We start from the raw sequence: 13,121 nt of genomic DNA on the forward strand, positions 1-13,121 counted from the left end.
GTATTTATCGTCTTTAAAAGAGACATATTGTGCTTTTTCAGTTTTTACTGTGTTATATACGTTTTTTCAAGTAATAACCCAAATTTAAAGCGTGAACCTGAATATGAGCATAGAATGTCTCCTTTAAACTGGTTCTTAAAGTCACTGCTGTTTTTGCATCGTGACACATTTCTGCTGATTCAGCATCTAAACCAACCAAACATTAGAAAAACAACATTGCTATGGGTTTTGATGGTGACATTTGGTCTGTGACCAAGAAAAATGTCACTAGTTAATATTCCTCCAAAATAAAAATTGTAGAATGTGCCCATTATAAAACATCATACAGGGATTTGTGTGGATTCTACCACATCTATGTAGCCTGGGTAACATGTCAACCACGCGACCTAATAGGAATGTTTGTCCCCAACATCACTTGAATATATATATATAATTCCTGACTACACTATTCTACCTTCAGATTCTCAGTCATTATCGTGTCAGAGTAACTCTGTTAGCACAATTAATGATTTAGACTCGGGGCACTGAAAGGGCTCCATTAGTTTCACACGTCAGTGATAGTTATTGAAATCTGTACACATTTTCAATCATTCACAACCACAGAGCAGATCATTCTTCATCTATTGCTCCGGGGGCCTGGGCATAAACCCACAGTACACAGCTGATGAATTACACCGAGGTCTTAATCTTGCTCACAAGTAAGGGGAAAACACTGACGACGTTATGCTGTCAAATCAGGCAGTGTTCCCATCATATTTGTCCAATGGCTCTCAAAAGGTTCTAAACTGCAGCACCATTTCCAGCTTCATTTTTTCTAATTTGTTTTCTGAAACAACCAGACTCCGTTATGAAATACCACAACAAATGGTTCCAATATCCAACACTTTGGTTCCTCAACCAGATGTGTAGTGCTATTTGTCCATGTACCAGAGCACACGCGTGTTCTTGCGTGAATGCACATGGTTTTGTCTTGTTTCAAAGTTTATTTAACCACTGTTAATATGTTCCTTCTGTAAGTTTACATTAACTGGCCATGTGTAACTGATCATACAATCAACCGACCTCTTACATAGTTTCAAAATGCTGAGAATATTATGCAGCGGTCAGCCAATCATTTAGTCGTAAGTAGTATTAGACCATACCATAGATAGGCTGTAATTAGTATGACACTTTTTCAATATAGGTGAATGAACACGAGTAGTTTCATTTGTTCCGAGCAACTGGAATCTCATTGAAAGCATCCATTCTGAGGAAAAGCTGCTGTGGAGTCAGAGGTCAAGCTCATCTAATGGGCTCAGCTCTGAAAATGTCATAAACCTTTCGAAGATAGCTTTTATTTCCAGCGAACACAAGCTGTGGATGCAGCACAAAATGTGACGGGCTGGCTTAGCACATGCATCGCAGATTAACATTCAGAAGACTGAATGATGAATGATAGGATGTCCCGCTGCCCCTTATCTTTACTAGTTAACGTTAGCGAGGTTAAAATGAAAAAAACACGGCTGTTTTGTGTCGTTGTTTATTCCTTGTTGCTGGCATGACACGTGAACCCTCAGGCGTGTATTTCACACCATGACACCACAGTGCTTGTGTTCAGTTGTGTGGCTGCAGAAGACCATGGAGGATGTGTTGTTACACTGGGAAACTTTAGTTCAAAGTTAACGAGGACACACATTTCTTCAACTATAGTAATGAAAGGGATTCAAAAAGAGAAGATGCACTTGTTTGATATATTTACGCCATGAGAACTACTCATTACGTGGTCTGTCTGTCTGGCTTTGTGGCAATGTCTGTGCAACAACAGCACGGCATGTTTACACTATGGCAGCTAAAATTAAATTGATTGTCCTGATGGCATGCTACATTAAAGGTCAGGATAAAAAAAGAAAGTGTTAGAACATTGTTTTCATTGTAGTGGAATTTAAAAGGAGTGAAACCTTAAATTTAGCATATTAGTTAGTAGGGACATGGGGGTTTGTTGGTAAAGTAAACATCTATGCACACAGGAATTCAGGATCATATATTCTGCAATATTGTAATTTGTCCTCTGAGTCAGAATTGATAGATGGTCATAGCTTTTCTTTTGTATTGTCATCTTTGGCTGAATTGTATTGTTAGAAAGCAAACGCATTGAATTGAAATAAAGACATTTAATTGTCCTCACCAGAATTACAGGCAATGAGCACGGCAATATTGCGAGATATTTACAAAATATATATATATATATATATATATATAATATTGATTGTTGTTTTCTTTAATAATTATAAAACAGGACAGTTTTTGTTCAGTCTGTTTCTAAGGAATGTTGCTTCTACTGAGGGAATTTGGACTGTTAACCTCAGTATTAAAAAAGAAAAATCTTTTATCTTTATATTTTATATGTGCCTATTTTTAAGTCTAATGTCATGCCCTGCATATACATTTATATAGTGTTTAACATTATTTGGTGGCTACGAGTCAAGCTTCCAATGGCCCTCATATTCAATCGATTGTTGGAATTAAATAAATCCCAGTGATTTGTTAAGTGTACCCACGAGGAGCATATTGTGTGGTCAGTGCTAAGGCAGATGGTATATTATTAGCGCTGTGAATTTTGGATGTGTTAAGTGGGCCTGGAAGCATGTTTGTCATTATTGCCTTGCAGTTAGCTAATTAGTAATGAACCCCTGTTGCACTTGGTGTGTGTGTGCATTTACCATGAGCCAGTGGGGCTGTTGTCCCTGTCATCAGGAGTTATTATTAACATTCAGCTGTGTATAAGTGCACATGGAAGGGCGCAATGCTGATTACAGCATTGTTTCGAGTCTGCCGAGGCTCCGTGGGCCTGAGCAGGAAATAGGACAAACAAATTTATCAATTTTCTTATTTCTCCCAAGACTTCACAGTTACACCCCCACAGCAGAAGAGAAATCAAGTTATTGCTTCCCCTCCACTCCCCTTCCTTCAGCTCCACTCTCACATTAGCACATTAGTACTTGCATTCTTTGTTTCTGGATCCAGTTTAATCTTGGCAGCTCTGCTTCACGCTTTTTCGTCCATCTTTACCACTTTTGTATAGACCCCCTCCTCTTTTTGTATCTCTGTCATCTGTCTTCCCTTCCCCACCCTACTCCGTCCTTCCATCTAGGCTGTGAAATATTGATGCAGGGTAAATTACATCAGTAGTCTGTTTGAGAGAAATGATGCCGCCCAGCCTCTCAGTCTCTCCTCACTGTTTTTCTCATTATTTTTTCTTCCCTCGCTCTTGCATCTCTGTAAAGCCTCCGTGCTTTATTTATGATGGCTTGTGGGCTCAGGTTTCTGGCTCTCGCCTCTCCCTCTTTATTCCATTCCAGTTTCCCTTTGTTTCTTGGGAAATGTGTCTTTCTTTCTTGACATGTACTGTATGTATACAGACTTACATGAGAATACACTCAGTTGATACAGCAGAGAAATGACAAGTTGCATTTAACTGTTGGAGTAATTGTGTGTCCTCTTTGCCTGTCGCCAACAATCTTGTGTATATAGCCCTCTCTCTCAGCTTCCTTACCTAAACTTAGCTGAGTAGCTGTTTGTCCATTCACTCTCCACTGTATTACTATCACAATCCAAGCCCAGGGACAAAAACAAGAAACTGGTGAATTATTTTACTCTATAGGGATATTTTGAAATCAATCAAAGAAATTGATAGAGAAGTTTGGTGCGAGAACTCAATATTTTTGAGCATACACATCACAGATTACAGTTCTGTAAAAAAAATGTGAAAAACGTATGTAAAGGAAAGCTAAGAATGACTTAGGAGGAATAGTCTGATCTCAGCAATTTGGCCAAGATGAAAGAAATCGGATTAACCGCTTGGTTTAATATGTTTATCCACATAATTTATTAATTAAAGGTGAAGCAGAGAGATAAGGAGCTAAATCGCTGTGACATCTGGAGCCGAACTGATGTGGCCAATTACACACATTTCACTGTTTTTTGGGATCCAGGTGCACAAAATTTGTGAGGATGCCTCAGTGGCACACCTGGCACCACAGAGTAACGCTGAGTGCCTACCGCAGCCAACTAGGTTTGAATCCAGCCCACGTCTTTTGCTGTTTATCGCCCCCCAACGTTTTTCTGTACTGTCACTGTCAAATGAAGCAGAAATTCTTTAAAATGATTTAGAAATATACATCGTCGAAAATTATAAACGAAATGAATGAATGAAATTATAAATTGTTGTCGGTTTGTTCGTGACAGAGCTGAAATATATGCTAGTGTCATCGGCATACGAGTGGAGATTTAGGCATCGCTAAATTGAAATAGGTTGAAAGCTAGTTCTTACGAACAGATTAGTTTTTACTAAGTTGCTTCTAGATGGACGGTTGTGTTGCTTACTGAACCAATTGACAAAATGATGTTTGTTTGCTAGTGTATGAAAGAAGAGATTACAGATCCTTTTTGTTTTTTAAGAAAGAGGATTTTTGGAATGGGACTGTAATTATTTAAATCATCAGGGCCAAGAGTTTGCGCTTTCAGAATAGGTTCAATGACAGCAAGTTTTATGTTGTATTACAAAGACACTGACTCCTGTACAATTATCTGTCGGGTATCTGATAAGAAGAATATTCGGGGGACAGCATGGGGTTTTCATTTCCTGAATAATTTCAGATGACACAGAAGAGATACACAGGAGAGGTCAAACTTGAATAGAAAGGTTGAATGTGACATGACTGTTCAATTTGTTTGAGGGGGAACTGATTTGATGCTTAAAACCAGATTCTTTCAGGTTTATCAATGGAAGGATTCACAAAATTAAAAAGATCTTTGTGCATTTGACAGATGTCCCTCTGGTAGTCACATGTTTCCACATTGTAGCCAGAGATCTTGGGTGTGGGCCCCAATTAATTACTATGATACCACATCATTATCATTAGGCACCTTACCCACCATATCACAATTTTCAAAGCACAGCGTCATCTTTGCTCACATCACTGGTTTGAACAAAATTGTTAATGGTGTTATTTCGCAATCAGATGAAGTCGGGGCAGTAATGGAATTTGAAAGCAATAAGCAAAGTGAGCACTGCCTGCACTTCAGTGATAACTAATGATTGTTGCAATGTTCCCCTATTGCACCGGGTAATGTGTAGCACGGGCAACAGTCGTTACTAAAATGAGCACAGGCCTGAGAGATGAACAAGAGTGTTGTTTCTCATTGAATGTGTGCAGGGTCTTAATGATAATTAAGCTGATGCTTAATCAGATGTCAACAGATAATAAAAGAGGCTGCTGACTGAATTAAGAGCTTCATTAATGTTTACTACTCAACAATATGCCATTTATGTTTTAGATAATCAAAACAGGAAAGCGTTTCCCATGTGGATCACATGATATATTCACATGGGGGGGTTCTCTCTCACATATCAGCTGATATTGACGTATTGCAGTAGGTTGTAACTTTACATAAAAGCCATTAGCTGAAGATAGTTATTTGCATTCTATATTTCCTCATGTACTACCTGTGAGATCCAGCTATGCAGATTGTGTGGTTTAGTTGTCGCTCGCTTGAGTTATTTGTCTGTCAGATTTCAGCTACCCAATACAACATAGTACTGTATAGGTGAATCGACATGAAGTATTTCCTCCTCAGTACATTGAAAACTGGCATTTAAAGTTTTCTCACTGTGAAGTCAAATGTGTACAGATATTCATGGTTCCCATGCAAGGTATCCTAATGACTTTGGAGATCCTCCAATTTAACCTTTAGTGACGATTAAGGTTCGCGTGTTTAGTTTGTTATGGAAATATCTCAGATCTTGGATGGATTATAGTGAAATTTGGCACAGACCTTCATAGCCCTCAGAGGTTGAAATGTAAAAACTTTGATCCCCCTGATCGATCTTGCTGACCTTTCATCTGGTGCAATCCTCAGGTCAGAATTATAGTTTGGCCAATACTTTGGCTTAGACCAAATACCTGCAAAACTATTGACATTCCCACCAGCCTCAACTGGAGTTTGTGTTCAGTGTTAATTAGTGAATATTGGCAGGGATGTTCAATTTTACACCTACTAAATATTAACATGCTATAATCATTCCTGAGTAACCAGAGATGAGTTTTCATTCATGATTTGAGCCCCATAAATGAAATTCTCTTCAGCAAAGCCAGTTTGTGCTAAAATGGTTTCTTCACACAGGTGCACAATGAATTTCTGAACAATACTCAGGCAAGCCTTTCACAGGTCATTGATCTAATTTTTTATGTTGATTTATGAGTACTGCTTTGTCAGCACTTGTGAAGACGCGGTTGGGAATGCTGTGCATTAAGCAGTCCTAAACTGCTGATAACATTTCCATTCACCGTCATTGTGTTGGGACAGCAGCAGAATTTCCAGATGAGCATATTTCCAAAAACCTGGCCACATAAAACAAAAGTTTAAAAATAAAACTAAACTCTGAAACTCCCGGCATCATACCACTGTGTGAAATGAAGCATTTTCTGTAATCTGGATGAACTGAGCCCTTTGAACTGACCAGAGGAGATAGTGAATTGAATCCAAGCCTTTCCTACAGCAAAAACTGGAAGTGTGAAAAAAATTCTTTGCATGACCCCTTCAATCTACTCTAGCTGTAATAAAGGAGGGACTGTCCCAGATAGGAGGCTCCTTTTGTATCCAAACTTCCACAATCTCTCCAATACATCACTAAGTCACTGCACAGTCCATTATTATTTTGTGCGTGCTGCAGAAGTGTTTGGTGGTAGATTGTTCCCTGCTGACCCGGTCTTGGATAGTTGCCACTGACTGGATGATCTGGTCGCCGGATGGAAGTGAAGATACATCACAGCGAAAGGAGGGGAAGAGGGAGGGAGGGAGGGGAAAGGAAGAGCAGCGGACTTTTCTAATCTCCGTCTGGTCACAGAAACAGCACAGCAAGCAATACAGCTTCATCGGCCTATTGTCAGCACTCTGGAGCCACTACACACACACACACACACACACACACACACACACACACACACACACACACACACACACACACACACACACAGACTTGCTACTGTTTCAAATCTCATTTGAATATGCCCACACAGTTCCTCTGATTTCACTGTCAGTCACATGCAGGCACACAAAGCTTACTCTCAGCACAAGCACACACACACACACACACACACTTCTGCCTCACTCATGCATCCAGAAGCAGAGATTTGTTCTCTTAATAGAGCAGCTAATATTTCTGAAAGCACCTATTTTATATGTACAGTCCCACCTCTCTCCCTCTCTCTCTCTCTCTCTCTCTCTCTCTCTCTCTCTCTCTCTTTCTCATTCTCTCTCTCCCTCCCTCTGTCCCTCCTTCTGTCTTTGTGTTGTGATTTGATTTCACCGTCTTTCTTTAATTTACATTTTGCCCCTGGAACATCAGTGAGTGTCGCTGACATTCAGAGTGCCCTTATGTTGTGTGACAAGCAGAGTGATCAGTGAGACAGCAGTGATAAAGTGCTCTGTGTGTGCGTGCGCATGTGCGCGCGTGTGTGCGTGCGTGCGTGCGTACGATCATCTCCAGGCACGACTGGCCTCTGCCTGCATAATGCTACAGTAGGGCACCTCTTTGCTTCCCTGCGGCAACAGTTCCTAGGGTTACCAACAAGTCAGCCACCGTAGCGATAAGGATAAACGAGCTCAGGGCTCCAATCGGCCCCAGGGTCACACACACTCTGCCTTTCTCTTCCTTTAACACACAAAGCGCACATGTAATTCTGCATTCACTCCCGAGAAAGTAAAGACCTGTACTCAGGCACCTGACCAAACACTTAAAAATCGTATTTCACAGCCCCCCCCACACACACACACCCCGTGGCAACATGCCCAAACACTCAGTTGTAGAGCACATTTCCATCATCTGGACCTCTGTCTTGTTCTCTCGGCTCCTCTGTAGAGAACAGGGTTGCTAGTCCGACTCCTGTTTGTCAACCCTTGTCAGCTTGTCAGTTATGAGCCGTGCGCCCGGAGAGCCGGCAGATCCATCATCATAATGATCATCTGCTCCGACATCTCATACATCACATCCCCCGCACTCATTAAATGTACTGTAGTCGCTCTTTTAGTCACTCATTCCATCTCGGTCCATCAGTTTCGACACAGTGGCACTGTATAATGCTCATGATGTGATGCGCGGCTGATTATGTATTTGTTCAGTGTGTCGTGTTACCTTCTGTGCACAGAAGTCGTGGTGGGGGCACAGTTGAAAAGTGCAAATAAATGTTTATGAAGATAATAATAAATGGGACAACTTTTATAGTTGCTTGTATAGTTGTGTTTTACACTTTCGATTTCTGGGTTCTGTGTGTGTCCCATGTACTGACTGCTCTCCTGTCCCTTCCTCTGTGCAGGACGATGGCGATATGGAGGACGACATGACCATCAGAGAGGTAGGACGAAACACACAGTCACGTGCTAGTTTAATTGGTTATTATTTTTTTTAAAAGGTTACAAGCTGAACATTTGTAGTTTTAAAGAAATGGGTGTTGCCCAGCTACAAGTCTTTGAAGTTCAAAAAAAAAAAAGGTTTGGAAGAAGAGTTTTGACCAGCCCAAGAAGAGGAATGTGTTGGCAACACTTTTGTTAGGGACTGTATTCGATAGTAAAAGGGATATATGCCATACAACAACTTACCTCAGGTCCCTGGCAGTGTGACCTTCGTCTCCTCAGGTGACACACAATCTTCCCCAGTAACTGTCCCAACAAAATCCTAAAGTATGTTTGTATTTTGGGACGTGGTTGAGGCAGTGGAATTCTTCCTCTTCGTTGTAAAAATGGGAAATCTCCTTTTCTTTTGTTGAGCGAGGAGGAAGAGGACATGATCATCTTCACTGGATGATACTCAAGTCATTTTTTCTGAGGACTGATCTTGTGCCCAAGCTATTAAAAGTTTTTTATTGAAAAAGTGTTGCAACTGTCACAAATTTCACATCACCGCCACGATGTCAAGTTTTGTCGCCTTGTTTACTTGTCACATCCCTGCTGTGTAAAGGCCTTAGGAAAAAGATTGACCAGGCTTATCTTTTATGACTGCTTTCATACATATTGGATACCAAAACCCTACATTTGTCCAACTTATACTTGAGCTTGAGCTTGACGCCGTCACGCTCTGACAAACTCCCATTTCTCAATATCCCCAGACGGAAAGATTACCCCGTAGTCTTATATTTTTGGATATGACATCATTCATAATTCATCCATCAACAGCACCTCTCATTTCCTCTCTGTCAGCTGCACATTCCTCATATTTTCCACCTCCATCCCCTCTTTTTTTCTCTCAGAATCACTCATCGTTCTCCTCTCATGTAGAACGTCTGCCTTGTCGTTGCCTCGCGCCGCTTCTCCGATTCCGCCTCGCCATTCACCTTCTTCACTCTTCTTCCCGTTGAGGGACTCATATGATTTATAGAGTCATTCAGTGCAGTGCCCGGTCCTCTGATTGTCTATCAGGGGAGGTGATTTGTTAGGAGATGGTTTGGGATTATTTGATGCCTTTGTTTTCTGATATCAGACATAAAGACATTGTCTGCACTCAACTTTTATGATAAGGAAAAAAAATACATGAATGGCCACCGGTCATCTACCTCTGTTACATTTGGATATGATGCAGTTTGTTCATTTTCCCATCAATACTAGTTCTTTAATGCTGCAAAGGCACTGATCTTCTGTCCTCTACTTTTCTTTTTTTGGCAAATCTTCAGTGATGTTCGACTCATCGCTCATCCCATGTTCCTGTGTGTGTTTCAGATTACAGAATGGGAGGAGAAGCAGCTTGATGAGCAGGTCAACTTCAACAACTGCAAGATCGACCCTGCGCCGTTCCAGCTGGTGGAGCGCACGTCACTGCATAAGGTCTGTCAATACAGCTGCTGTTTAATCTCTTTCTCTCTTTCTCTCTCTCTCTCTCTCTCTCTCTCTCTCTCTCTCTCTTTGTGTGTGTGTGTGTGTGTGTGTGTGTGTGTGTGTGTCTGTGTGTCTGTGTGTGTGTGTGTGTGTGTGTGTGTGTGTTTGTGTGTGTCTCAATTATGGTCACATGTGCATTAGCACTTATTCACTGATTCCGGCATGTTCATTTTTGCAGCACCTCAAGGCCAAACAACAAATGTAATTCAAAGTTATTTACATGAGACAGTGAGAGGCAGTAAGACAAGAGATGGGAGTAGCACAAGACTTTATGAATAGACACACAAATGGTATTTAAAATAGTAGTTTTGCCCCCCAAAAAATGGATTCCATATCCATTGCACTCAGTGATTGTATGGGACCACTATCATTTTTTAGATATCGTTATATGAATCTTTGTGTCCACAACGTAACTATAGTGAGATATTTTAATGTTATCCATCACCTGAGATATTGAGAACAGTAAAAGGGCCCAAGAATGAGTTGGTTAACGCTAGATCGTTTTAGTTTGCTTAGATGTGTAATTACAATTTCATTCAAAAATGTCGACTGTCCTGCTTCAAGGATTTAAATGACCACAACTATCCACTAAAAGTTATGGTATTTTTGTACAGCTCATTGCCATACTAAAACGATCAGCAAGCATCACGAAATGCAATACTGACTGCTCGAATAAACAATTTTACCTGCAAAACCAATTAACTCTCTGAACTAGGGATGCACCAATCACATTAAGGCCTGATTTGGAATCAAATAGCTGGAATCGGGTGTCAATCTATTCATTAAAATCTGTGGAAAAAGACCAGCTTGTCGTTTTTTGTGAGCTGGCTTAACCCTACTGCCTGGCTCTGAACCTCTGGTTCAGATTTCGCTCCCACTCTGATGTCACAGTGGATTCTTTTTGGGGTGTAACCTCACCTGCAATCTGAGAATCTCCACTTCTCTGGTGAAGGGTTGTCCAATCAGAGCAGACTGAGGTTTATCGGGAGGGAGGGGCTAAAAGAAACCCAGGCGTTTTAGACAGAGGGTGAAAAGAGGAGCTGCAGGAATTGGCAGTATGAGAACACTGATGCTTTTTCTGAACTTTAGAGCATGTGAACCTTTTCAAGTGGTAACCCAAATTAAAAGTATGAACCTGAATATGAGCATAATATCTCAACTTTTGGTTTGTGGGTAAAGAAAGAGCGGTGACGGCTCCACCTGTTACACGGTCCACTTCTGTGTGTGCTTGTATTGTATTACTTATTCATAAAACTTTTCCACCCACTGGTAGACTGTAGAATATTCATGAACTGTTAGTGGTGGAAGGTTAACAAAATATACCACTAGTGGTAAATGTATCAATAACATCTTCAGCATTTTCATATTATTAAACATTTCTCCTCCCAATGAAAAGGTTTCATACATGAAACGTCAGTGTGAGGCAAACCTCCTTCCATACTTCAATGCTCCGTGTATCCCTGTCGTGATATCGTGGGAGCATGCAAACAGTTTAAGTGAACACACTATATGTGCCGTTGTAATGTCCTGGTGACAACTGAGAGTATACTGTACAGTTGTTGCTCTCTCCCCAGTCATTTAAATAGAAGACTGGTCTTGTTAGACAAAATTACCTGTTTCCGTCACCATGATTGCAGCCAAGTGGCAAGACTTGCCAATAAGTTCTTTGGCTCTAGTTCCTTAAAACTTGTCTTGATTTGGTTTTCTCACTGCGGCAGTGTTGAAACGCACACTTCCTACCAAGCACGCACACAAACAAACCCGCCGTCTCTCTGGCTTGCCATCGGCAGTGACAGTATCTAATGTGCTCCATTCATAACGCCACCTGCTCCACCCCCCCGCCCCCCCGCTCTCCTCCTCTGGGCTCTGTGCGAATACTCTTTAAACATTTAAGAGAGAGATCCTGCACCAATCCATCTCGCCCCCCCTCCCTCCGCTGCACACTGCCACAAGCCAATACCACGCACAATCTCCTTCAGCATATTAAACACCAAACCTCCGCCGGTGCTGCGTACCGGCGTGCGTGTGGGGAGAGTGGGAGTTATTCTGTCTGCATCTGAGCCCCATGCCTCTCTGGATCCGGCTACCATTTATCCAATGTTGTTTACTCTTTTCTGCTGGCCCTTTTGTGAAAGACAAATCTGTATCCTGGAATATTTACATAACAATATGTTTCTCTGGGTTTTTGGCCCGGGGGCCGCTGTCAGTTCACTTGAGTCGGTGACTAACTGGGGTCCAGGCAGCCCACGCTTCCAGCATTTTTTTAATCAAAGAGAAGACGTTGTTCAAATTAGTGTTGTAAAAACAACAACAACAAGAAGAAGTATCCTATCATAAGGTTGATTCACTCAAATAAAATTAAAAAAAACAATTATACACATAGGTGACAAATAAACCACAGCAGCTTCTTGGTGCTTTGCAGCTCAGACTCTATGACTGCAGACGTTCTTCATTGAGTGTTTTGATGGTGGTGGTGGTGGAGGAGAGCGCTGTCAAGGTGCAAAGATCTCCCACAGGTTTGAACTGGCTTCATATCTGGTTATTGTGAAGGCCATGGGATATGATTCCCATATTATGTTGTATTTTTCCGAACACACCAGGTCATGAAGGGAAGATGGAGCCGATGCCTTCAGTCACATACACTCGAGGGTAATGGGACGTAATTTATGGCACCAAAAACATTGAGTTAACATTTCCCAGATGTCCCAGGTACAGATGTCCTTGTCTAATTCCTCATCTGAATCAAGTTCAAATAAAAGGTGTTGACAGCAAGAAACTGCATATAACCCCCGATAAACCCCCCCCAAAAAAGTATAGGCATATTTATATCTGTCAAACCATTCCTGTATTCATCACTGAGATCACAACACAGAAACAAAAAGAATTCTGCCACACTAAATTGGGTCAGTAGCTTAATGGAGACATATATCACAACCTTTAGAAAAGAAACAGAACGTAAGACAAAGTGCTTTTTGTAATGTGGATGAATCGACCCAAGAATATCTTTAAGATGTCCATGTGTAGAGATGGGAGTTTCTGGTACTGGCATTGTTTTGCCAAAGGTTTTTTCTCTTTATGGAGGACAAACACCATTTATGAGTTCAGCGTGATGCTCCACAGTATTGTCTCAAATCACAGTGCGGGCAATCAGTTGATTCTAAAACACTACTAATAGCATTTAAATCAGTTGAAAAAGGTTTGAAATGGAGTCCCCA

General features: G+C 41.2%; 1 protein-coding gene across 9 annotated transcripts in view; it reads left to right on the forward strand.

Moving 5' to 3' along the window:
• clcn2c (chloride channel 2c) overlaps positions 1–13,121 on the forward strand; it is a 126,512-nt gene that overhangs the window by 104,738 nt on the left and 8,653 nt on the right. For all 9 annotated transcript variants that reach the window (XM_035622382.2, XM_035622380.2, XM_035622386.2 and 6 more), the window contains 2 exons: positions 8,355–8,393; positions 9,751–9,855. In XM_035622382.2, coding sequence (XP_035478275.1) covers positions 8,355–8,393; positions 9,751–9,855 — 144 coding nt within the window. The remainder of the gene's footprint in view (positions 1–8,354; positions 8,394–9,750; positions 9,856–13,121) is intronic.

Source organism: Scophthalmus maximus, chromosome 11 (genome assembly GCF_022379125.1).
Source record: "Scophthalmus maximus strain ysfricsl-2021 chromosome 11, ASM2237912v1, whole genome shotgun sequence".
Lineage (NCBI taxonomy): Eukaryota > Metazoa > Chordata > Actinopteri > Pleuronectiformes > Scophthalmidae > Scophthalmus > Scophthalmus maximus.